Raw genomic sequence first — 27,709 nt, 5'->3', positions numbered from 1 at the left:
GGTAGGGTGTGTGCAGGTGTATTTTCATGCCTAATGCGGTAGATAAGTTGTTTATCAGTTGTGCCGTAAAGTGCGTACCTCTGTCTGAATTTATGGAGTGTGGACACCCGAATCTTGGAATTATTTCTCTGACTAATACCTTAGCTACTGCTTGAGCGTCGTTGCGTCTGCATGGGAAGACTTCGACCCATTTAGAGAACATATCTACTAAGACTAGCGCGTACTGGTATCCCATGCTTTTTTCTAATTGGATGAAATCCATTTGGATGTTAACAAATGGTCCCCACGGTGGTGGGTGGGCGCCACGTCTAGTCTTTATAGCTTTACCTATATTGTGTTGATTGCATACAACACATCTTGAGCAGTATTGGTGAGCTAAACTGGTGATACCTGGCGCGTGCCACTGTGAAGTGATACTGCCCACCATTGCGAATTTTGACACGTGGCTAAGTCCATGTGCTAATCTTACTAACAGGGGGAGGAGTTGTTTTGGAGCTACAACTCTACCGTCAGCATGTTTCCACATGCCGTCTGGCATTTTGGAACAACCTGCTGACGTCCATACTGGCCACTCAGATGTCGCCTCTGCCTGTAATGAAACGACATGATCAAAAGTGGGAGTATTATCATTGGCGATTGTGATAGCCATTTGTTTTACCAACAGGGAGGGGACGGTCGCTGCCCTTTTGGCACAGTGATCCGCTCTGGCGTTTCCCTTTGCAACCAGAGAAGGAGAAGAAGAATGTGCAACACATTTTACAACAGCCAATAGCTTAGGAAGTAAACACGCCTCTAGTAGGTTAGTGACTAATACAGCATGTTTGATGGGAATGCCTGATGTCTTAATGAACCCTCTGTGTTTCCATATTAATCCCACATTGTGCACTACATTGAACGCATAACTTGAGTCGGTGAAAATTGTAGCAGACTTACCCCTGGCCAACACGCACGCTCTCGTCAAAGCGAAGATCTCCGCTGCCTGTGCTGAACAATTATTAGGTAGTTTTGCACTTTCAATCATCACATGGTCATCAACAACAGCGTATCCAGCATTCAAATCACATCCATTAGTGTGTCTTGACGCGCTACCGTCAACATAATATACTAGATCACTGTTAACTAGTGGTGTTTGTTGTAAGTCGGCTCTGGGTGAGGTGACAGCTGAGATTGTATCAATACAGTTATGTGACATTTCGTTATCCTCATATAGGGGAACAAAATTTGCTGGGTTTATTGGCGGTGCACGTTTTATGGTCAAGTTTGGGTTTGCCAATAGGATCGCTGTGTATGTAGTGTGTCTGGATGCTGATAAGTGTTGTGTAGCTGCGTTTTGTAAAATAATACACACAGAATGTGGGACGTAGACTGTTACTGGATGTTCTAGAGTAATGTTGGCGCTTCTCGATACGCAGAACGCGGCTGCAGCAACTGACCATAGACACGGAGCATACCCCAAGGCTACACTATCAAGTCTTTGTGAATAGTATGCTATTGGTCTCATCTTGTCGCAATTTCTCTGGGCTAGGATCCCTGTCGCGTAGCCTTCTCTTTCTGCGGCAAAAAGTGAGAATTCCATACTATAGTCTGGCATGCCAAGGCCGGGCGCTGTGGTTAAAGCTTCTTTCATTGCTTGGAACGCAAGTTGTAGTGTCGGAGTCCATGCGATCTGTTTGGGTTGGTCAGATAACGTTAGTGCACGAAGAGGCTGGTCTAATGCGGCATAGTTGAACACGTGTTGGCGACAAAAATTAGCTGCTCCCAAAAATGATAGCATTTCTGTCTTTGATTTTGGATTGGGGCAGTTTTGCAGAGCTTGTACTCGGGTGTGGGATATTACCCGTTTCGAACCGTCGAGTGTGTGTCCCAGGTATTTTACTCTGGTTTTGCAAAACTGTAGTTTTGGCAATGACGCTTTGTGTCCTTTGTTTGCAAGGGCAGTCAATAGTATGACAGAGTCTGTGTGGCATGCTGTTTCACTTGGGGATGACAACAATAGGTCATCTATGAACATTAACAGTGTACTTCCGCCGGGGAACTGTATATCTTTTAGGTCGTGGTGCAAAGCTTGACTATACAATGTTCCTGATTCTGTGTATCCTTGTGGTGCTCTCGTCCACGTCAGTTGTTTACCATTAAATTCGAAAGCGAAAAGATATTGTGAGTCGGCATGGATTGGGAAACTAAAATATGCACTGGATAAATCCACTACTGTGTAATGTGTTGTTGTTGTGGGGATTAATGCCATTACTGTAGATGAATCAGAAACCAATGGGGTGATGGGGATCACGCATTGATTTATGGCTCTCAAGTCTTGTATAAATCGCCAATCACGTTTGTTAGCCTTTATAATGGGACAAATTGGTGTGTTGCAAGGACTTTCGCAGTGTTTTAAAATGCCTTGTGATAGCAGTGATTCTATTACTGGTGTTATTCCATCGATGGCTTCCTGTTTCAGCGGATACTGCTCAAGTTTGGGAGGGGTACAATCTGGTTTCAGTGTGACTCTGTGGGGGACTGCAGATGTCATTAGCCCGACTTCAGTGGAGTGTGATGCCCACAGTTTATGGGGTACCTTAGACAATGAAGTTTCAGGAAGGAAAACAGCGTGTGGGGGCTCTGGTATGCATATCAATGGCCCTTCAATCATGAATGGGGGTGTGGCTATTATGTATCCATCTTTCAATCTAGTTAAATTCCACCCATTTTTCATCTTAACAGTGTGGGAGGTAGCTGTTCTTTTGTCTGTCTGTAGTCTCTTCATCATGGGGGACAAGTCCTGTTCTCCTTCCGCCGTGTCGAATGCGATTGCTATGTGTGGGGTATAATCAGAGTCATGAATTGCCACTCTTTGAACTTCTGATAAGATTACTGTGGCTGCAATGCCCTCATGGGAGATGTATATTTCTGAGAATGCTGGAAACAGTGTGGTCTTACCAATGGATGATTTTACCTTTTCTATATATACTTTTGGTACGTCTGTATCCCATTTGGACGCTGTTACGTGGTGTTCGGCCAGGAACTTCATCTGTAAACACCTCGCGTTCACTCCTGTGTCGGCTTCTGTTATTTCTTTCAATGCTGTGGAAACAAACTCATTGATAGGATCATTATTTAATTTCCATCTGTATTCTATCACATTTCCCACTCGTTGTGACATCATCTGTTGTATTTCAATTCTTTCTCCCTTCTCTGGTAGCTGTAAAAAGACTCCATCTTGTGAGCAGTAAATGTTAGCGTTCATTTTACAAAGCAAATCTCGTCCACAAAGGTTAACTGCTGCTTTAGATGTTAATAACAAAGAGTGTTCAGTTGAAAAAGAATCGCTAGTTGATTCTATTTTAACTGGTATAGACAAAGGGATTGTCTGTGGGACACCGCTTATCCCGACTGTTAATACAGACTGTCCAGACAAGGGTAATGCCATTGTGCTCTCATCAATTGATGATTGTGTGGCCCCGGTGTCTATCATGAAAGTAACTTCTTTGTTATTTATCATTAAGTTAATTTTGGGTTCCTCTTCGGGATTTGCTGTTAATATTTGCATAACATTCTCCAGACAGATCTTTTTTTCCTGTTGGCACCTCTATGCGACATTCGTCGCCTCGTCTCCTTTGAACGGATCCGCCATAGTGTAATCTGCATATGGTGGGGCGCTAGGATGGGGTTTGTGGGGCCTGTGTGAGTCTCTTTGCATATATTCCCCTTTGTTCCCATTGTTTCTATTCTCCTTTGGACAATAGAACGCCACATGACCCTTTTGTTGGCAAATATGACATGTTACATGGGGACACTCCTGTATTCGGTGTCCTGGTTGATTGCAGTGGTAACATGTTTGTACCCCGTTCCTCTGTGGAGGCCCGTTTCGCGTGTTCCCACCCCCACCCCTTTGGTTGTTTCCCTGGGGGTAATAATTTCTAGCTGGATAGCAGTGTATTGTTTCCTCTTTTACCACCTCTGGTCGAGATACAAAGACTCCGATGTCTTTGATGACACATTTCTTGTCGTGATGCTGTCGTTCTATATTGATGGCTGCGTTCTTAACGTTTGTAATAGGAGAGCTCTCCCAATCTAACTGGACGGCTTTCAAATGTTTTCCAACGTGTGGTAGGAGGCCGTTAACGAAATAGGATACCTGGATTGCGAGTCCCTCGTCTGCCGTTAATCCGCTGTTCGCGGCCCAAGCCGCTTTGAATTTACTGTAAAACGCATCGACTGTTTCAGACTCGTTTTGAACGCAAGCTGTGATATTTGACATGCATGCATTTCGCCTTGCCAAACCTTGTACCGCGGCTGTTATCGCAGTAATACACTGTTCTCTAGTGTTGTTTTCACTCCAGGCATCACTGCTTGGAATAGCCATTTGCGTTGAGACGCTGTGATATTTATTTCCTAGACATCCCAACATTAGTTTCATGTCCCTAGGGGTCGGGCTATAGCAATGGCATATTAAATCCAATTGTTCGATAAAACCCATTGGGTCTCTGTCGGGTTTGGGAAATTGTTCAACGAGTCCTTTTAATTCTGTCGGTGACCATGGTCGGTAAACTGTAGCGTTTACATTTTCGCCTAGTGGGACAATCCTCATAGGATATGTGCTGGTCGGTTTCTCGGATCTAGTGACCATTTGTGATGGTTCCGGAGGTGTTTTAACCTTTTCTATTTTATCCGCTGGTGGTGACGGTGGTTGCACTGTTGGTGAACTAGCAGGTCTATTGTTCCTTGATGGTCCTGCTTCTACATTTTCTCTTTCGTCTGGGTTCCTATCTAAAACCACATGTGCGTCTCTGTTAAACGTCACTCTTGTGGATATGTCATCGTCTGAATCGTCTTCTACCACGCTTGCGGTCAGGCTTGGATATAGGCCTTTAACATTTTTGATATTGGGCCTTGTGTTACTTTCTCTGTCTTTTCCGTTGTCAAGCGTTTTAGTTTGAGACTGCGTTATAATACTTTTTTCCGCCTCTTCTTTTAAACGTGTCATATTTCTCAAATCAATTTCACATTGCCACAAAACCAATGCATGTTCGATACGACTTTGTTTTCTCACGGTAAACGATCTGGCACGTTCACGGAAACTTTCGCGTACGCCTCTAAGTTTCCCGTTATGAAAACACCCTAGGACTGGCCAGTTGTTTTTTGTCCATTTTGACCACAATCCCAAATATTTTACAGCTATAGGTCCATATTTTGTTAGCATGAAGTCGCACGGAGAGTTGCCGGTAACGTCATTTTTGCTTAGTGAACGCCCCATGATACCAGCTATATGCCCCGCGTTGCCCTCGATGTAACGTCCCTGATATGATCAGACTGGTAAACAGTGAGGAGGAAAGAGAGAGAGAGAGAAATAGACAGACAGAGATAGACAGACAAAAAAACTAGAACATATGCCCTATTTTTAGTTATAACTAAATAATTGTATATAAGGTGGAGACCAGACACTCAATCTTATATATTTGGTATCTTAATTATAACTTATTTTATATACTTGGTATCTTAATTATAGCTTATTAACTGTAGCAATCTATATTGTTCTAGAGAACCAATTTAGGTATTCATTCAAGTCAAAGTTAATTTTTCAGGTCTGATTCTAAGATATATGTATTTCAGTTGTATACTGCTATACCTAATTTAGATGTTGAATCCTTATACATATTATTCCAATTACTTTATGTATCGTTATCACTATGTAATTTATAGCGCCGTTATCATTACCTATCGTGAAACCGGAAGTGGAACCAAAACTACAATTCCCAACCGGAAATCACTACCGGAAATCACTTTCCTGGCTTCCTTGTATAACGTATAACGTATAACGTTAACTCAATGCTTTGCGATATCAGCCGGTTCGTTCTTAACTCAATAAACACCTCAGCGGGTTATAATACTGTGCACACACAAACAAGACTCAAACAGACAAACAAACGAAAATACATAAAAGTTAACGTGTGTATATACCTGGTCTGTATTGGATCGCTGTTCGTTTAATCGCCCAGCACCCTGCTGCGATAAGGCATTTATACCCTTGATATACCTATACACCGTTATTAAAGCATAACGACCGAATCCTGAACTTCGAAATTTAATAGCGATATATTAGATTATATATACCTTTTAATCATAGTCTCGGTCCCTTCAACCAGCGATTAATGTCCCGTTAAATGTACATTTACGTACTGTCGAGGCACCGCTAGTTTCCTTCCCGCTCTCTGTATGATTAATTGATTAATTTAATCCAAATATATCGTTTTCAGGAATGGAAGAGTGAGCTTAGTTTAAGGTTGTATCTATGAATATATATCGTTACTCTGTTAAATCTAATTAGATTATAACAGCTTCTCGGTCCTAGCGTCCCGCCTCTTTGCCACAAGAATCATAGAATAGTTTCTAAGAGAGTCGCGTTTTCCAATGATATCACTCTAATAAGCTCACGTATCTTCCTTTGTTGACAACCTTTGTGTGCCTTAGCTTTTGGTCGGCTCCGACTCGAACCAGGAATAGCACTTCAACCTATAGCAAATCCTACCAGAACCTCCTGATATAGGACCGGAGTACACGCGTTTCCCCCGTAACGAATCCCAATACAGCCCAGATATTCAACACACTTTATTCTATTGTCCAGCCATAGTCTCGAATATTAAAACACACAGTAAATGCTCACCTTGTGCAGAGAGAAGTGGGGATCACACCAATGTGTTCCAGATACCAGCCGGCCTAAACTAATCCTTTTCTCTCTACACCTGAGAACAGATCAGTCTGCACAAAATTCGAAATTCGCGACGCCAAATTGTAGGATAATAATAGTATTCAAATAGGGATAGAGTCAAATGACTTGCTCACTCAGAGGGTCCAGATAATAAGGTTTATTAACCAGATCAAATCAAATCAATACAACAATAGAGAGTATGGCTGGAGATCTTACCTAAACAGACCAGCTCCGTCAGTCAGGTAAAAAGATCTTGTTCCCCAGTTGGGGGAGCAGTTAAGTAACAGGTGAACAATGGGGGGAGTGGGGGAAGGGGAGGGGAGGAAGGGGGCGTCATACATATATTCCACAGTTGGATGGGCAGATGAATAAATGGATGGATGGATGAATGGATGGGCGGATGGATGGATGAATAGATGGATGGATGGGCGGATGGATGGATGAATAGATGGATGGATTGGCGGATGGATGGATGGATGGGTGGGTGGATGGATTAATTTAATGGGTTAACGGTCATTCAAACAAAGACAAAATTCAAAACCATCACTTACTAACTAACTACACGTCCCAACCAGAATATATCTCTGTTTGAGAAGAAAGACAGTACTTCTTTATTACTGGTCTAGGAGGTAAAAAAGATAAACGTCTGGCAGGTCACCTACTGTACTTCCTGTTTCTTTTGCATAAGATAAGATAAGATATTCTTTTATTGATCCCCTTGGGGGAATTCTGGGATTTCAAGGTTCTTTCCGTTATGTTATAATCTCTTCTTTCCAATCAGTTCTATAGACGGTTTCAACTTGACAACATTGTCTAAATGGAGGAGTTCACTTCCTGTTGCAGAGTTTGCTAATATCAATAACCAACAGGAAATAATCCATGGGTCCAAGCTGTTCCCTAGCAACGTAATTCCAGTAAAACCGGCTACATTGAATCATATTTACAACGACAATTACTTCCCTGTTGCTAAGCAATGTAAGAATACCAGTTCCTATAGATGGTTTCATTGGAATTGTGTTTTGGAACAGATTGGACGTTTACTTTGTCAAGTTCAAACAGCACCGCAAGGATTCTTTAAGAATTTAAGTCTCAAGTTTCAAGTTTTGTTTTTATTTGTCACATATAAGGTACATGTACATTATAGTGAAATGATTGGTTCTGAGATTGTGCTTCATACAGTAAAAAGTAAAATAATAAAGATCAAACACTATACAAGATATACAATGTACAAACTAAAGTACAAAATGCAAAAAATAAATAGAAAATTAGGTAGAAGAGGTAGTGCAAATCTTTTAGGAACGTGTTTGGAACTAATGTGATATAATAAAACATGACTTCACACATGTACACGCACAAGCAGTTAGAATGAGCACATAGTATATTCACACAAATCCATGCCCATAAACAATACACCCACATTAACCAACCACTGTCTTCTCTCTCTCTCTCTCTCTCTCTCTCTCTCTCTCTCTCTCTCTCTCTCTCTCTCTCTCTCTCTCTCTCTCTCTTTTGGTTGGCACGGTGGCACTACTTTGCATGTTGTCCGCGTGGGTGTCTTCCGGGTACTCCGGTTTCCTCCCCCACCCCATAAAAGACATGAATGCTGCTGGCGGCTACGTGGCGTAGTGGGCAAGGCGCTCGCCACGAATGCGGAGACGCTGTGCTCGCCTGTTCGAGCCCAGCGCTCCACATTGCTTTCAGCTTAGCTGGTCGTCCGTACTAATACACATTGGCCGTATTAGGGGGTGGGAAACTGATGGGTGGGGATCGGGCGTTGTGTACAGCGACTCCTACAGGTCGGTTGGTGCGCCTGCGCAGTAGAATCAGGAAGTGTCGGGGGCAGCGTGAGCCTCCCACGCGTTACTCCTCGCCACTGAGAGATCGAGCTGCGCAGGTGAAAAGATGCGACTGCTGTTACCTCAAGTACCGGAGGGGACTTGTGCTATGTATGACTTAGTCCACATTGCAGCCGGCTTGTGGGAGGCAAGAAACAGCATTCGTGACAGGGGAGGGTTGAATTGGATGATACGAAATTGGGATGGGAGAAAATATAGAAAATGGGAGAAAAAGTGGATAAAAAAAAAAAAAAATACATGAATGCTGCTCAGTACGTACTCCTACCGTTGTCCTTGAGCAAGGCACTGGCATTAGAACAGGAGTCGGTCCCCGCCGGTGGCTGCAACACTGCTCCCAAAGTAGTTAGGGTGGATTAAAAAAAACGCAGAGGACAAATTCATGGGATATGCAAAAATTTGCAAATGAAGAGATTTTAATTCTAATTTCCTTCCTCCCTCCCTCCTCTATGCCTCCCCTCCCCCCTCCCGCTCTCTCTCTCTTTCTCTCGGTCTTCCTCCATCCCCCTCTGCTTATCCAGAGGACACTAAACAGGAGGAGTTTGTGAAGGAGGTGCAGGCCCTGAAGAACCTCCACCACCCTAAGCTGATCCAGCTGCTGGCTCTGTGCTCCAGAGGAGAGCCCGTCTACATCGTCACGGAGCTGATGACCAAAGGAAGCCTCAAGTCCTACCTGGCATGTAAGTGGTGGAAACACACAGTTTGTTTTAAAGGAACACGCCGACATTTTGGGAAATTAGCTTATCGTCTTCCCCAGAGAGAGAGAGACAAGAAGATGGATACCGGTTTCCTCTCTGTGTGCGTTCAGTAGAAAGCCATCTGGCTGCACGTTAGCCTAGCTTAGCACAATGAATGGAAGCGGACAGTGCCGGTTAGCCTAGGCATTGTCCAACTAACACCTCTCCCGAAGGCTAACCAGCACTGTCCGCTTCCATTCATTGGTATCTATCTTCTTTATTTTTTTTTATCTACTATTTTCTCCCCCTTTTTTCTGTATTTTTCTCCCATCCCAATTTTTGGCGTTATGCCAATTCCCTTCCCTCCATTCCTGGTCGTTGCGCACATTTTCCCCCCACTTGCCGGTCTAGGGAGGGTTGATAGATACTATCACATGTCCGCTCCGATACATGCAGAGTCAGCCAGCCGCTTCTTTTCACCTGGCAGCGAGGACTCTCACTGGCGGAGCGTAACGCGTGGGAGGCTCACACTACTTCCCCCAGTTCCCTCCCTCGCTGAGCAGGCGCCCCGACCGACCTGTAGGAGTCGCTGTTTACAACGACCAGGATACCCACCCCACCGGCTTCCCACCCGCTAACACTGCCAATTGTGTCAGTATGGCGACCGACCAAGCCGGAGGTACCGCTGACAGCTGGATTCGATACCAGTGTCTCTGCGGTGGTAGGCAGGCACATAGTCCGCTGCGCTACCCAGCCGCCCATTGGTATCTATCTTCTTGTCTCTGTCTGGAGAAGACGGTAAGCAAATTTCCCCAAATATTGGCGTGTTCCTTTAAAGGGTAACATCTCTAAAAATCAACAATTATCAATATGTTATTTCCATGACCTAAACAAGAGAAGTAAGAATCAAACTTGCGATGTCATCAGGTAGGTGCTGTTCGATTATGGGCAAAAATCATAATCACGATTATTAAACACAATTACTCCTTGATTTGAGAACATCGTATGATGATGACTGAATTTGTTTTACGAAGGTTAACGCTTTCACTACCACACTATAGAAGGTTAACGCTTTCACTACCACACTACAGGTTAACGCTTTCACTACCACACTACAGAAGGTTAACCTTTCACTACCACACTACAGACGGTTAATGCTTTCACTACCACACTACAGAGGGTTAACCTTTCACTACCACACTACAGGTTAACCTTTCACTACCACACTACAGAAGGTTAACCTTTCACTAACACACTACAGACGGTTAACCTTTCACTAACACACTACAGACGGTTAACCTTTCACTACCACACTACAGAAGGTTAACCTTTCACTACCACACTACAGAAGGTTAACCTTTCACTACCACACTACAGGTTAACCTTTCACTACCACACTACAGAAGGTTAACCTTTCACTAACACACTACAGACGGTTAACCTTTCACTACCACACTACAGAAGGTTAACCTTTCACTACCACACTACAGAAGGTTAACCTTTCACTAACACACTACAGACGGTTAACCTTTCACTACCACACTACAGAAGGTTAACCTTTCACTACCACACTACAGAAGGTTAACCTTTCACTACCACACTACAGAAGGTTAACCTTTCACTACCACACTACAGAAGGTTAACCTTTCACTACCACACTACAGAAGGTTAACCTTTCACTAACACACTACAGACGGTTAACCTTTCACTACCACACTACAGAAGGTTAACCTTTCACTACCACACTACAGAAGGTTAACCTTTCACTACCATACTACAGAAGGTTAACCTTTCACTACCACACTACAGAAGGTTAACCTTTCACTAACACACTACAGACGGTTAACCTTTCACTACCACACTACAGAGGGTTAACCTTTCACTAACACACTACAGACGGTTAACCTTTCACTACCACACTACAGAAGGTTAACCTTTCACTACCACACTACAGAAGGTTAACCTTTCACTACCACACTACAGAAGGTTAACCTTTCACTACCACACTACAGAAGGTTAACCTTTCACTACCACACTACAGAAGGTTAACCTTTCACTAACACACTACAGAAGGTTAACCCGTTCACTACCACACTACAGAAGGTTAACCCGTTCACTACCACACTATAGAAGGTTCACTACCACACTACAGGTTAACCCTTTCACTACCACACTACAGAAGGTTCACTACCACACTACAGGTTAACCCTTTCACTACCACACTACAGAAGGTTAACCCATTCACCACCACACTACAGAAGGTTAACCCTTTCACTACCACACTACAGACGGATAACAGTGAAATGTTACCCTTCTGTAGTGTGGTAGACGTGAAAGGCTTACAGACAGTACATGGTGCAGTTTCATAGATTAAGGCCGTTTGATGGTAGTAGTCTGATGTGTGATGAAGATCTCTAGCTTGACACGTTACGTCATGTGGTTAGTAATTAATAGATGAACTATGGAGCATATTTTTAGCACGTCTTCTAGTTCTATTCTCTGTTTCTCGTGTGTCCTGCTCCTGTTCTGAATGGACTGAGTGCTTCTGTTTAGCTCACAGCTCAGTGGATACAGTAGCTGCTGCTGACGGCAGAGAATTTACTCATAAACAAGCAGGTGTTTTATTGGGTCTACTGCAGGTTGGCAGTAACCACATAACTGCTTTCGTACAGAGGGGACTTTAGGACGTGAAATGCATGTTTATTTATTAAAATTTTCGAATCACTTGTTACCCACCATGTTGTGGCTATCTCTCTCTCTCTCTCCCTCTCTCTCTTCTCTCTCTCTCTCTCTCTCTCTCCCTCTCTCTCTTCTCTCTCTCTCTCTCTCCCTCTCTCTCTTCTCTCTCTCTCTTCTCTCTCACTCTTCTCTTCTCTCTCTCACTCTTCTCTGCTCTCTCACTCTTCTTCTCTCTATTTTCTCTCTCTTCTCCTCTCTGTCCTTTCTCTTTTCCTCCCTTCTCTCTCTCTCTCTCTCTCTCCCTCTCTCTCTCTCTCTCTCTCCTCTCTCTCTCTCTCTCTCTCTCTCTCTCTCTCTCTCTCTCTCTCTCTCTCTCTCTCTCTCTCTCTCTCTCTCTCTCTCTCTCTCTCTCTCTCTCTCTCTCTCTGTCTCCACTGAGTTTATATTCCACTGTATTCTATCTAAATGAAGGAGTGATGTATAACCTCAGCGTAGATAAATAAAATCTCCATACAGTGAAAGAGTCCAGGGACCAGGGGGAAAGATAAAAACAAATAAAACTGTCCGACGGCGTTTTGATGACGTACGACCAGAGCGTTACACTGAAACCGACACAAACGACTACATTACATGATTTAAGCTGAGGTGACGGTTCTACGCGTGGAGGAGGAGGAGGACTGCATTAATGCACTGCAGCGAACCACAGTACACTCTTGGCGTAGTGGAGTAACACCAGTCTAGAGGCCAGGTTAAAATACCTCATTCATGTGCATCTCCTCCTCATCGCCTCCTCTCCTCCTCCTCTCCTCCCGTCTTGACTACTGCAACTCACTCTACGGCATATATCTATATCTGTACATATCCTACTCTTGCTAGTTACACTGCTGGCCAGTATTATGACTACCATACTGTCTTTACACCTGTATCACTGTATACATTATACTACAACTCTGTACATACATCTGATTAGCACTACACATTAGCACACAATTATTTTGTACCCAGTTTAATCCACATCCGCCCCCGTCTTCTAACCCAAATCCACCGTCGGATCACCCCAGTCCTAAATGACCTCCACTAGCTTCCCGTCTCCCACTGGACCAATTACAAAATCCTGGTCCTCACCTACAAAGCCCCCCCCCCCCTTCCCATATCTCACAGACCCTCCTCTCCTCCTTCCAACCCTCTCGGCCCCTCAGATCCACCTCAGCCTGCCTTCTCTCTCCACCCCCAAGTATCTCTGTGTGTGTTCATAGCTGCAGAGGGCCAGGCATTAACCTCAGCCCTATGTGTATATAATATATATATATAACCATAACGTGTCTCTGTCTTCATTCTTTGCATCTCTGTGTGTTCATAGCTGCAGAGGGCCAGGTATTAACCTCTGCCCATCTGATCTACATGGGCAGCCAGGTGGCAGAGGGCATGGCCTATCTGGAGGACAGACACATTGTGCACAGAGACCTGGCCGCCAGAAACATACTGGTGGCAGACGACTTGGTGTGCAAGGTGGCCGACTTCGGACTAGCGAGGATCATAAAGGTGAGAGAGAGAGACTAAGTAAAAAAAAATTATAATAATTAGGGCTGTCAGTTTATCGCGTTAATTAGATTAATTAATTACACAGCAAATTATCGCGTTATGAAAATTTACTTAAATTTTTTTTTTTTTTTTTTTTTTATCTCATTCATTCCATAAGAACGTAGAATACACATTTACAGACTTGTTTTTAATATGGTCCATTTGCATGTTCTTGGTATCTGATTCTAGGGACATCTATGGATCTCAGGGAATGTATTCCCAGTGTCAGAAATACTGTATCTTTGACTGTGAATAACATCATGCTCAAATGGACCAGACCTGAAAAATCTAAGCAAATGAATAAATGAAAGATGATTAAACAGAAGGTTTTGTAGATACAGTACTGAATTCTGCCATCCGGACACATGCCATTTGAAATATGATTATAGAATATTAGGCCTAAAATGGTTATGTGATTAAAATGCGATTAATTAGATTAATTAATTACAAATCCTGCGATTAATTAGATTAAAAAAAAGTATCGCCTGACAGCACTAATAATAATCTAACCCTAACTAACCTTATTGTCATGCACTTGTCCTAATATACTAACCTACACCCTGTAGCACTCAACACTTTGATGAACATTGTTACTCAGCAGAGAGAGAGAGGGAGAGAGAGAGGGAGAGAGGGAGAGGGAGAGAGAGAGAGGAGAGAGAGGGAGAGAGAGAGAGAGAGACTGAGTAGGAGGGAGAAAGAAGAGAAGAGACTGATTAAGAGAGAGAAAGAGAAGGGAATAGAAGAGAGAGAGGGAAGAGAGGAGATTGAGTAGGAGAGAGAAAAAAAAAGAAGGGAAGAGAGCTTGGGGTTGCAGAGAGAGAGGAGACGGGAGGATAGCTGTAATGACTAAAGGGAGGTAGAGATTGGGGCAGAGAGAGAGAGAAGAGTGTCCTTTTGTATAATTGAAGTGGACCCAGGGAGGCACAGTGAAAATGAACGCTCTCAGAATATCTGACTGCATTTACAAGGTTTATGTACCTCGCCTGTTTGTAATTTATGTGGATGTAAATAAAAAGTGTGTGTGTGTGTGTGTGTGTGTGTGTGTGTGTGTGTGTGTGTGTGTGTGTGTGTGTGTGTGTGTGTGTGTGTGTGTGTGTGTGTGTGTGTGTGTGTGTGTGTGTGTGTGTGTGTGTGTGTGTGTGTGTGTGTGTGTGTGTGTGTGTGTGTGTGTGTGTGTGTGTGTGTGTGTGTGTGTCCTTGGCTGTAGATGATGACTTTGATATTGGGCAGCCGTCACGCTCACAAACCTGCCATTAGGCCCAGGGTCCAGGATTAGCCTTCTCTGCGTCTTCTGTCTCTGCCGTAATGGGTACAGCAAGGCGTGGCAGAGGAAAGGCTTTTCATATGCATAGATGTCCTTGAAAGCATATTGAACCTCGTATTCTTTGCATATGTAATTTGATCCGCGGATTCAAGATAAAACATAAAAATGTGTGTGTGCGTACATGTGATTGGTGTGCAAAGTGGTCGGCTGGGAATATAAAGACGGTATGTGTGTGTGAGAGAGGGAGGGGGAGAGGGAGGGGCAGAGAGAGAGGGAGGGAGGGACAGGGAGAGAGAGAGAGAGAAGTGTACTGAAGTGATTCTGTGTATATTTATTAACCCTCTTCTTCCATCCATCTCTCTCCCTCCTTTTCTCCTCCCTTCCCTCCCTCCCTCCCTTCCTCTCTCACGCCCTCTCTTCATCGCTCCCTCTGTCTATCGCTCCTTTCTCCCTCCCTGCACCCCTCTTCCTCCCTCCATCCCTCTCTCTCTCCTTCCATCCCTCTCTCTCTCCTTCCACCCATCTCTCTCTCCTTCCATCCATCTCTCTCCTTCCATCAATCTCTCCTTCCATCAATCTCTCCTTCCATCCATCACTCTCTCCTTCCATCCCTCTCTCCCTCGTTCCGCCCCTCTCTCTCCTTCCATCCCCCTCTCTCCTTCCATCCCTCACTCTCCCTCCATCCCTCTCTCTCCTTCCATCCCCTCTCTCCTTCCATCCCCACTACTCCCTCCTTCCCTCTCTCCATCCATCCCTCACTCTCCCTCCATCCCTCTCTCTCCATCCATCCCTCTCTCTCTCCCTCCATCCCTCTCTCTCTCCTTCTTTCCCTCCCTCTCTCCTTCCATCCCTCTCTCTCCTCTCTCACTCCTTCTCTTCTTCCCTCCCCCTTTCCTTCCTCCCTCCCTCAATGTCCCTCCACAACCCCCTTCACCCCTCTTTCCACCCATCCCTCTCTATCCTCCCTCTGTCCCTCCATCTCTCTGTCTCTTCCTCCCTCTCTCCATCCCTCCCTCTCTTTTTCCATCCATCTCTGTCCTCCCCCCCCCCTTCCTTCCTCCCTCCATCCCTATATATATCCCTCTCTTCCTCCCTCCCTATCTGTATATCCCTCCCTCTCTATATCCCTCCTTATCTCCATTCCCTCTCTATATCCCTCCCTCCCTCCTCCCTCCCTCCCTCCCTCCCTCCCTCTATATATCCCTCCCTCCCTCCCTCTCTATATCCCTCCCTCCCTATCTATCTCCCTCCCTCCCTCCCTCTCTCTCCTCCCTCTCTCTCCTCCCTCTCTCTCCTCCCTCCCTCCCTCCCTCTCTCCCCCCCTCCCTCCCTCCCTCCCTCCCTCCCCCCCTCCCTCCCTCCCTCCCTCCCCTCCTCCCTCCTTCCAGGACAGTGTGTATACAGCCAGTAGGAACACTAAGATCCCGGTGAGGTGGACGGCACCAGAGGCGGCTCTTTACCAGAAGTTCTCTGTGAAGTCCGACGTGTGGTCGTTCGGCGTGCTGCTGTACGAGATGATGTCACGGGGGAAGATGCCCTACGATGGTGAGAGGCCAGGCCACGCTCCTCCTGAACAGGGCTGCAGCAATCAATACTGTTTCTGTGGCAGATATCAGGCCTCCCCCAATAAAGAGTTTAGTACTAGGCTCCCCAATAAAGAGTTTAGTACTAGGCTCCCCAATAAAGAGTTTAGTACTAGGCTCCCCAATAAAGAGTTTAGTACTAGGCTCCCCAATAAAGAGTTTAGTACCAGGCTCCCCAATAAAGAGTTTAGTACCAGGCTCCCCAATAAAGAGTTTAGTACCAGGCTCCCCAATAAAGAGTTTAGTACTAGTCTCCCCAATAAAGAGTTTAGTACCAGGCTCCCCAATAAAGAGTTTAGTACCAGGCTCCCCAATAAAGAGTTTAGTACCAGGCTCCCCAATAAAGAGTTTAGTACTAGGCTCCCCAATAAAGAGTTTAGTACTAGGCTCCCCAATAAAGAGTTTAGTACTAGGCTCCCCAATAAAGAGTTTAGTACCAGGCTCCCCAATAAAGAGTTTAGTACCAGGCTCCCCAATAAAGAGTTTAGTACTAGGCTCCCCAATAAAGAGTTTAGTACTAGGCTCCCCAATAAAGAGTTTAGTACTAGTCTCCCCAATAAAGAGTTTAGTACCAGGCTCCCCAATAAAGAGTTTAGTACTAGTCTCCCCAATAAAGAGTTTAGTACCAGGCTCCCCAATAAAGAGTTTAGTACCAGGCTCCCCAATAAAGAGTTTAGTACTAGGCTCCCCAATAAAGAGTTTAGTACTAGGCTCCCCAATAAAGAGTTTAGTACTAGGCTCCCCAATAAAGAGTTTAGTACTAGGCTCCCCAATAAAGAGTTTAGTACTAGGCTCCCCAATAAAGAGTTTAGTACCAGGCTCCCCAATAAAGAGTTTAGTACTAGGCTCCCCAATAAAGAGTTTAGTACTAGGCTCCCCAATAAAGAGTTTAGTACTAGTCTCCCCAATAAAGAGTTTAGTACCAGGCTCCCCAATAAAGAGTTTAGTACTAGGCTCCCCAATAAAGAGTTTAGTACCAGGCTCCCCAATAAAGAGTTTAGTACCAGGCTCCCCAATAAAGAGTTTAGTACTAGGCTCCCCAATAAAGAGTTTAGTACCAGGCTCCCCAATAAAGAGTTTAGTACTAGGCTCCCCAATAAAGAGTTTAGTACCAGGCTCCCCCAATAAAGAGTTTAGTACCAGGCTCCCCCAATAAAGAGTTTAGTACTAGGCTCCCCAATAAAGAGTTTAGTACCAGGCTCCCCAATAAAGAGTTTAGTACTAGTCTCCCCAATAAAGAGTTTAGTACCAGGCTCCCCCAATAAAGAGTTTAGTACCAGGCTCCCCAATAAAGAGTTTAGTACCAGGCTCCCCAATAAAGAGTTTAGTACCAGGCTCCCCCAATAAAGAGTTTAGTACCAGGCTCCCCCAATAAAGAGTTTAGTACCAGGCTCCCCAATAAAGAGTTTAGTACTAGTCTCCCCCAATAAAGAGTTTAGTACCAGGCTCTCCCAATAAAGAGTTTAGTACCAGGCTCCCCAATAAAGAGTTTAGTACTAGTCTCCCCAATAAAGAGTTTAGTACCAGGCTCCCCAATAAAGAGTTTAGTACTAGGCTCCCCCAATAAAGAGTTTAGTACCAGGCTCCCCAATAAAGAGTTTAGTACCAGGCTCCCCAATAAAGAGTTTAGTACCAGGCTCCCCCAATAAAGAGTTTAGTACCAGGCTCCCCAATAAAGAGTTTAGTACCAGGCTCCCCAATAAAGAGTTTAGTACTAGTCTCCCCCAATAAAGAGTTTAGTACCAGGCTCCCCCAATAAAGAGTTTAGTACCAGGCTCCCCAATAAAGAGTTTAGTACTAGGCTCCCCAATAAAGAGTTTAGTACCAGGCTCCCCAATAAAGAGTTTAGTACTAGTCTCCCCCAATAAAGAGTTTAGTACTAGGCTCCCCCAATAAATAGTTTAGTACTAGGCTCCCTGTATACTAAAATCCAATAACACATCAGAAATCAAATCTTGATGACTTAATTTTCTGCATTTGGATAAACATGGATTATATCTCAATAATTTTTGTCCAGTGACCCCAAGTGTAACGGTCTAACTCTCACCTCCCAGCTTCTCCCATGGAGCTGCCTGGTGGCCAACAGTAGATTTGATTTAGATCTGATTTAGATTTAGATCTTGTATTTGGATCTCTTCTAGCCCGTTGAGGCTATTCCTCTGCGGGTCCATTATAACATGAAATGTAAACAAATATTGATCCTTTCCGAGTGTAAAACCATTAAAACCATGCAGCGTGCGGTTGTTCTGGGCAGCTCCCAGGTGACAAACACTGTGACGGCTCATTTATGTGCTGGTTAGCATGCGGTCGGTCCAAGTGAATGGTAAATGGTGCATTTATATAACAGCTTTTATCCAAAGCGCTTTACATTTACATTTACATTTAGTCATTTAGCTGACGCTTTTATCCAAAGCGACTTACAAGTCATCAGGAAGGGCACAACTCTATCAGCTGAGTAACAATGTTCATCAAAGTGTTGAGTGCTACAGTGTATGACAGTAAGGTTAGTTAGGGTTAGATATTATTATTTATAATTTTTTTTTAGATAGATAATGGTTGAAGAAGTGCGTCTTTAGTCGACGGCGAAAGATTGGACGTAGGGGTGGACGGTATAAACGGTATACGGTATAAACGGTATTAATTTGCTCTACGGTATGGATTTTGACTATACCGTTTAACCGGTAGAGCAGCTCTAAAATAGCAATGACGTCATGTAACCACAGCGCGACTATTTCAATCGCATTTGCCCCTAAAAATAGATAGAATTAGTCATAGATAATAGATATGTGCAAACTGGAAAAAGTTATTTAGGAGGCTTCGCGCAGTGGGCGTGTCAACACGCAATTGTCATTTCATAATAAACACATATCACCGCGGCGCACAGCAAGTTTCAATTTCAGTTCCTGGCATTTTTAACCAGTGGAGAAAGGTAAGATATTTCCCTATCGTTTTTCTTATATGAATTATTCTACGTTAATAAAACATACCTGGTGATCAACTACAGTTTGCTGTAAACATTAGATATGTGTGTAGTGTTATGATAACGACGGCAGCAGCGGGAGCCGGGAGGAAGGCGTGCAGCAGTGGATTTGCGAATAGCATGCAGCTGCAGAGCCGCAGAGCCAGTGGCTCTTTCAGGTCTGGTCACAGGCCCGTCAAACAGCGCCCCCCCACCCTTGCGCCGTCTCTAAGCATTTTGTGTGTCAATTTGTTGACACATGTGTCAATTTGTTGACACATGTGTCAATTTGTTGACACAATTGTCAATTCTTAAAGCTGAGGATGAGTGGCACCTTTGTCTCAATTCTTATTCAATTCAATTCGCTCTGCAGCTACATATGCTTCTAGCAAAATCCAGCCCCGCTGTTTGCAATGGGAGCAGGAGTCTCGACTCGGGACTTATTTTATTTGGAATATAATGACTTTATACGCAAAAGTAGCCTAGTTTTAAGTTAAAATATTATAAATCTACATGCCTTGAGGATGTCATTCTTTATATAGCCTGCCTATCAGGCAAAAAAAAATTATTCTAACAGAAACACTGATACCGTGATATATACCGTTACCGTCTATGCTTCAAATTATACCGTGATATACATTTTAGACCATACCGTCCACCCCTAATTGGACGGGTTTCGGCTGTCCTAACTGGGGTAGGTAGTTCATTCCACCATTGTGGGGCAAGGACTGAGAATAGGCGACTTCTCTTTGATGACCCTCCTGGAGCTTGGATAGGAGTAGGTCTGAGGCGGCCAGAAGATGCAGAGCGTAGGGGTCTTGAGGGTGTGTAGTTAGAGACCATTGACCGGAGATAGGCAGGAGCGGTTCCCTTTGCCGCACGGTATGCTAGGTCGAGGGCCTTGAAGCGGATTCGTGCAGCAATGGGGAGCCAGTGCAGGTCCCTAAGAAGTGGGGTGACATGAGCCGACTTCGGTAGGTTTGAGATCAGGCGGGTCGCTGCGTTCTGAATTAGTTGAAGAGGCTTAGTGGCAGTGGCCGGGAGGCCAGCGAGCAGTGCGTTGCAGTAGTCGAGGCGGGAGATGACTGTTGATTGGACGAGGAGTTGGGTGGCTTCTTTCGTCAGGAAGGGGCGGATCCTTCTGACGTTGCTCAGGAGGAATCTGCAGGTTCTGGTTGTCGCTGCGATGTGAGCAGAGAAGTTCAACTGGTCGTCGAGGACAACACCAAGGTTCTTGGCGGTTGGGGACAGCTGCATTCTCGACTGTGATGGAAAGGTCGGTTAGGGGCAGGATTTGGCCGGCAGGTGGAGCAATTCTGTTTTGCTTGGGTTCAGTTTGAGGTGGTTGGTCGTCATCCAGGCGGAGATGTCGGAAAGACAGGCCGAGATCCGCTCAGAGACGTGGATATCTGAGGGAGGGAAGGAGATGAAGAGTTGAGTATCCATGAGAAGCCATGAGACGTGATAATGTTACCCAGTGATTTAGTGTAGAGGGAGAAGAGAAGGGGTCCTAGAACTGAGCCATGGGGGACACCCGTCCGCAGGGGGCGGGTGGCCGACAGGGTCCCTCTCCATGACACTTGGTAGGAGCGGTCATTGAGGTATGATGTCAGCCATGTCAGCGCAGAGCCAGCCACTCCCATTCCTGCAGGGGCCGCGAGGAGGATCTGATGGTTGACTGTGTCGAAGGCTGCAGATAGATCTAGGAGAATCAGGACAGAGGAGAGGCCTTTCGCTTTTGCTAAGTGAAGTGCCTCTGTGACCGCAATGAGGGCCGTTTCTGTGGAGTGGCCAGTCCGGTGCTATGGTCTGGAGGAGTGGGGAGGGTAGCTGGTCCAGCTGGCATGTAGTCGGACGGTTCGACGTTACCAGTGTTAGGGTCTCGGCTTCTGTAATGGGAGAGAAAGATGACAGAGTGAAGGATGAGGTTCTTGATTCAGCATTTGGAATGGGCGGGGGTTGGGAGAAGGAGCTGCGGATGTTCTCCACTTTTTCCTCAAAGAAGATTGCGAAGTCTTCGGCAGAGAAAGATGAGGGGGTGGAGGGGGAGTGAGGAGGGAGGACATGGTAGCATGCAGTTTGCGAAGATTCTTGGCAGAGGCCTCGATCCTATGGTGAAAGAAATAAGCTTTGGCATTAGTAATGGTTTTGGAGAATGTTAACAAGAGGTTGTGGTATGTGTCGATGTCAGCAGTGAGGCGTGACTTTCTATACTTCCTCTCAGCCGCTCTCAGGACCTGTCTTTGTTCTCTCACTGGATCTGTCAGCCATGGACTGGGTGGGGAACGGCGGGCAGGTTTCTCAATGAGGGGACAGAGCTTGTCGAAGGAGGTTGCAAGGGCTGAGAGGAGGGTGGACGTTGCCATCTCTGTGGAGAGAGCAGAGAAGGTGTCACTCAAAGGTAGAGCGGATAGTATGTCAGAGGAGAGGGTGGAGGGGGATAGGGAGGGCAGGTTGCGTCTGAGTGAGACGGTTTGAGTTGGGGTGAAGACCTTTCGGTTAAGCATGAGAGTTAGTGAGAAGGATATGAAGGAATGGTCAGATACATGTAGGGGAGTTACCGTGGTGTTAATGATGCTGGAGTTACGGGAAAATATGAGATCCAAGGAGTTGCCTGCTTTGTGGGTGGGAGGCATGGCAGTGGGAGTCAGGTCAAACGATTGTAGGAAGGAGACCACTATGACTGACTGAGATGAGTCAGGCAGGTTGAAGTTGCCCAATAGAAGCTTTACAATCTGTTCCTCACATTTGACCTGTTCACTCACACATTCACACACCGACGGCGGAGGCGACCATGCAAGGTGCCGACCTGCTCATCGGGAGCAGCTAGGTGTTCAGTGTGAAGGAGGGTGTTTAGTGTGAAGGAGGGTGTTTAGTTTAGTGTGAAGCGGGGTGTTTAGTGTGAAGCAGGGTGTTTAGTGTGAAGCGGGGTGTTTAGTGTGAAGGAGGGAGTTTAGTTTAGTGTGAAGCAAGGTGTTTAGTGTGAAGCAGGGTGTTTAGTGTGACGCAGGGTGTTTAGTGTGACGCAGGGTGTTTAGTGTGACGCAGGGTGTTTAGTGTGAAGCAGGGTGTTTAGTGTGACGCAGGGTGTTTAGTGTGACGCAGGGTGTTTAGTGTGAAACAGGGTGTTTAGTGTGAAACAGGGTGTTTAGTGTGAAACAGGGTGTTTAGTGTGACGCAGGGTGTTTAGTGTGAAACAGGGTGTTTAGTGTGACGCAGGGTGTTTAGTGTGACGCAGGGTGTTTAGTGTGAAGCGGGGTGTTTAGTGTGAAACGGGGTGTTTAGTGTGAAACAGGGTGTTTAGTGTGAAACAGGGTGTTTAGTGTGAAACAGGGTGTTTAGTGTGACGCAGGGTGTTTAGTGTGACGCAGGGTGTTTAGTGTGAAACAGGGTGTTTAGTGTGAAACAGGGTGTTTAGTGTGAAACAGGGTGTTTAGTGTGACGCGGGGTGTTTAGTGTGAAACAGGGTGTTTAGTGTGACGCAGGGTGTTTAGTGTGAAACAGGGTCTTTAGTGTGAAGCAGGGTGTTTAGTGTGAAACAGGGTGTTTAGTGTGAAACAGGGTGTTTAGTGTGACGCAGGGTGTTTAGTGTGAAACAGGGTGTTTAGTGTGACGCAGGGTGTTTAGTGTGAAGGAGGGAGTTTAGTGTGAAACAGGGTGTTTAGTGTGACGCAAGGTGTTTAGTGTGAAGCGGGGTGTTTAGTGTGAAGCGGGGTGTTTAGTGTGAAACAGGGTGTTTAGTGTGACGCAGGGTGTTTAGTGTGACGCAGGGTGTTTAGTGTGAAGCAGGGTGTTTAGTGTGAAGCAGGGTGTTTAGTGTGACGCAGGGTGTTTAGTGTGAAGCAGGGTGTTTAGTGTGAAGGAGGGTGTTTACTGTGAAGCAGGGTGTTTAGTGTGAAGGAGGGTGTTTACTGTGAAGCAGGGTGTTTAGTGTGAAGCAGGGTGTTTAGTGTGAAGCAGGGTGTTTAGTGTGAAGCAGGGTGTTTAGTGTGAAGCAGGGTGTTTAGTGTGACGCAGGGTGTTTAGTGTGAAACAGGGTGTTTAGTGTGAAGGAGGGTGTTTAGTGTGAAACAGGGTGTTTAGTGTGAAGCAGGGTGTTTAGTGTGAAGGAGGGTGTTTAGTGTGAAACAGGGTGTTTAGTGTGAAGCAGGGTGTTTAGTGTGACGCAGGGTGTTTAGTGTGAAACAGGGTGTTTAGTGTGACGCAGGGTGTTTAGTGTGAAACAGGGTGTTTAGTGTGACGCAGGGTGTTTAGTGTGACGCAGGGTGTTGCCGCGCCGGACGAACGAAGGTTAACCCTCCACCTCCTCTGCTCCCCCTGCAGGGAAAAACAACAAGGAGGTGCTGGAGCTGCTGTCCTCCGGCTTCAGGCTGCCGTGTCCCACCCGCTGCCCCCCGAACATCTACCGCATCATGATGGACTGCTGGGCCCCCGAGTGCTCCAAGAGGCCCTCCTTCCACGCCCTGCACGCCCAGATGGACTCCATCTACTCCAGGATATACTTCAAGACCATAGAGGTGTAGAGCGGCGTAGAGACAAAGAAACTGAAAAGAGGAATAGAGACGGAGCCTCTTCACAGCCAACTGGACGCCACACGGGAACCGCAGAGGGAAATACAATAAGAGACGAAGAGGGAGAGTTTGTCCAAATGGAACTGGACGACGACGCCCACTACGCCACGATACACTTCAAACCCACAGGAGGGAGGAGGGAGGAGGAGGAGGGTGTCACGAGGAACGGAGGACTAGAAGAACATACCTGGGGCCTCGTTCATCAAAATGTACTGAGATTCCTTCATAGGATCAAGGAATATGATTAAAAAAAAAGAAAAGAAAACGGATGCAAATTTTTACTTAAAGCATTCACACTTTTTTGGTAATGATAGAAATTACCTTTAGCTTTTTTTAATGTATTACAGAAAATTCACGTAAACCTTTTGACCTATGACCTATTCGTGAATCACAACTTTGGATTTTTGGGGGGGGGGGGGGGGGGGGGGGGGGGGTTGGTCGTAAAACACGACATTTGTGCGCAGGAAGAACCTTTTTGAAAGTGACGCCCCTGATCTCTACTGAAGGTCTGACGAAGAGGAGAGGAGAGGAGGTGAGGAGGAAGAAGAAGAACACTCCTGCCCTTTCCTAGCCAAACCGGAAGGAGGTGGAAGAGGAGGAGGAGGAGGAGGAAAGCGAGGAATCCCTCCCTCCTCCTGAATCCATACACCGCGAGGGTCTCCCTCGAGAAAGAGAGGAGGTGTGAACACGGAGTAAAGGATGAAGAGCAGCAGAAGGAGAGAAAGGAGTGAGGTGAAGAGGGTTAGACCAGAAGGAAGGAAGGATGGAGAGGAGAGGAGAGGAGAAGCGCATGCTACGTGGCTATACCCCAAAAGAAACGCTCAGCACATGGCGTACAACAACAACAATCTTATATAAACTCCTTTGTGTTTTTAAACTTGTATTTTATTATTTCTCAACTACTGGGGATGCCCATATTAAGATATGCACTCGTGGTACAGTATGAGAAAAAACGCTTTGGACGAACGCATCCACCGAAATGACACATGACGTTATTATTATTATTATATTGTTATTATTATTGTTGTGCACAGAATGAGGTGCACTGGAATGACAGGTCAGGGTTTGAATTGAATTATTGTCTTTTGACGGCAATATCCTGCATTCAGCCGAGATTATGTGCAATAATAAAGTGTGTTTCCCTGTGGTACTGGGTGAATATAAGGTACGCTGCTAAAATAATACCCGTCTTAACCAGCAATTCGATCTAAATATAATTCAGAATCCACCAATGGGGGTAAAGACACGTTTCACTTTTATCAGTGTAGGTTTTTATGAAGGATTCTTTTTTTAATAACATGATTATTATAAAAACAGAAGGTGTGATCTGCCTTATTTCAGGATATTGTCATGAGATTCAATTACATTTCGTGAAACAAGTTCAGTTGTATTGAACTAACTAACAAAAAAAAGAACGGTATCTAAATTAAATGATCTAACCCAATTGACCCCCTTGTTTCCAGAAAATGAGATTGTATGACTCGACAAAAGATTGAATTATTGGTTAAAATGGAGATTTGTTTTTTGCAGAACATGTGAAGGATGAATATGTTTCTTGTCTGGGAGAGAGGAGTGATGAGGCAACAGGGAAAAAACTAGGGCTGTATTTGTATCAAATCAAAGATCTTCCCCTTCTGCCATAAAGATGGCAGGTCCTGATGACACGCTACGCATCCGAATGGCAACATCTGCTATTGTAAGTCCAGAATGGTTTGGGAAACCGTGGGATAGTCCCCCGGAGAAAGGACCGGCGTCAGACACAGGATTATGCAACCTCTTGGTCCGTCGTATGACAGAGATTGAGGAGACGTAGCAAGGCCGGAATAAAGCTCACGATTTTACTTACCCCCTGCCAGTCCTTTTTAGCACAGTGGTTTAGAAACCTTTTCTCTGGAGATTCACCGTTTCAAAGGTGTCTTTCTCACGACCCAAAACAAGATTTTTTTTACAGACTACTGTATTGTATAGGCTAATGTAAAAAGAGAAGAAAAGTTACAACGTTTTGTAGTCTACTAGCTACGACTTAGTAATTTTAATGAGCCTACCTTGCGGTACGTTGCAGGAAAGCTTTGACATCCGAACACGTAGTCAAGTCGCTTTGGATACCGACGATGTCTCCACGGTAACGAACACGGGGACGCATTTTTGTCTTCCCGGCGACCCACTCACGGCTTGAAAAACACTACTATAGCACATGTCACCAACGGGCCACGGTGTTGTCTGTACGGGCCGACGCCCGAGCGTACATCTACGATAGCGGCCAGTCTCAATTAGAGTGCCTATGTTTACACAACAGACTCTGAACACTACGGACGATGAAGAACTAAGCAAGCATGGACACAAAAGGCCACCGAGGCTGTGTATAGAGAACCAGCCTTATTTAATAAGACTTGTGTGTGGGAGGAGTTTTTCCGTGCCACAAAATGGTATGACAATGGTATTGAATCGATGCAATTTTTGGACTTTTTATGCATGATATTGTAGGAGGATGAAAATGAGTTTTAGGGAATTTGAGCCATAACTATCAAAACTAAATATTCACTCTTGCATTTTGGGCTGTATGCCATCAGGTATTTCACAGAGGATTGTGCTACAGTAACAATAAAAGTATTTTTAGCTATCGGTTTGTCACTTTCCTTGACTTTTAACTGCGCTCTACATGAGAGAAAGAGAGAGAATGATGCACTCCACCGCGCGTGTGTGTGGAGAGATTTATCACACATGCTATTCCAGGAAGCTAAATATTTGATATGCCCCATCAAAAGTACCCTATATTATTTACTGTCTGTACCGGTCAAAGGTTTGGACACACTTTCTCATTCAGTTCAATAAGAAAGTGTCTCCAAACCTTTGACTGGTACTGTAGCTATTTACTGTAACACTTTATTATTCCTGTTTTATTATTGTGTATGATTGAGTATCAGTAAAATTACACTTTAAATCGGTTGATGACGTGTGTATGGTTAATAGCATACAGTACTTACAGCATGTTGCAGCTCGCAGCAAACGAGTGCCATACAGGTTGCTTATAATTAGTAATCCTCTATATAAGTGGCTCTCAATCTTTGTTTGTGGCCCTTAAAGATTTGGTACTGTATGTGTTTGACCCGCCGGCAGGGTCAAGGATAGAGAGAATGTTGACCCTTTACACTAAATAATGAGTTTTATTTTCCTTGATTAGGAGGTATTTAGCTTATACTACGTGCATTATAAACACGATAAAGTATTTGAAAAGTATCCCCAAAACAACCAGGTTGAGGACCACTACTCAAGGAAGGAGACTAGAATAGTGTGTCTTAAACTATGGGTTCGGAACCCACAATGAGTCTTGATTCTTGAACCAGTTTCTTTTGGGCCTCCACATTATCACTGTACTTCTGTGGTTTTATTGAACTTGGGTCCCGGACCAAGATGAACTTTGTTCTCTTTGGGTCCAGGACCCAGATTAACTGTGTTCTCTTTGGGTCCAGGACCCAGATTAACTTTGTTCTCTTTGGGTCCAGGACCAAGATTAACTTTGTTCTCTTTGGGTCCAGGACCAAGATGAACTTTGTTCTCTTTGGGTCCAGGATCAAGATGAACTTTGTTCTCTTTGGGTCCAGGACCAAGATGAACTTTGTTCTCTTTGGGTCCAGGACCAAGATTAACTGTGTTCTCTTTGGGTCCAGGACCAAGATGAACTTTGTTCTCTTTGGGTCCAGGATCAAGATGAACTTTGTTCTCTTTGGGTCCAGGACCAAGATGAACTTTGTTCTCTTTGGGTCCAGGACCAAGATTAACTGTGTTCTCTTTGGGTCCAGGACCAAGATGAACTTTGTTCTCTTTGGGTCCAGGACCAA

General features: G+C 45.0%; 1 protein-coding gene across 1 annotated transcript in view; it reads left to right on the top strand.

Moving 5' to 3' along the window:
• The window catches only part of srms (src-related kinase lacking C-terminal regulatory tyrosine and N-terminal myristylation sites), a 55,466-nt gene extending 31,214 nt beyond the window's left edge, over nucleotides 1-24,252 (top strand). Inside the window, exons 5-8 of the mRNA XM_084333796.1 lie at nucleotides 9,078-9,236; nucleotides 13,273-13,454; nucleotides 16,146-16,302; nucleotides 23,623-24,252. Of these exons, the coding sequence (XP_084189922.1) occupies nucleotides 9,078-9,236; nucleotides 13,273-13,454; nucleotides 16,146-16,302; nucleotides 23,623-23,822 (698 nt within the window). The 3' untranslated portion in view covers nucleotides 23,823-24,252. The remainder of the gene's footprint in view (nucleotides 1-9,077; nucleotides 9,237-13,272; nucleotides 13,455-16,145; nucleotides 16,303-23,622) is intronic.
• The last annotated feature ends 3,457 nt before the right edge of the window (nucleotides 24,253-27,709 follow it).

Source organism: Notolepis coatsorum, assembly GCF_963971535.1.
Source record: "Notolepis coatsorum genome assembly, chromosome: 17".
Taxonomy (NCBI): domain Eukaryota; kingdom Metazoa; phylum Chordata; class Actinopteri; order Aulopiformes; family Paralepididae; genus Notolepis; species Notolepis coatsorum.
The sequence above is the reverse complement of the archived record's forward strand: the minus strand, read 5'-3'. Positions and strand labels throughout refer to the sequence as shown.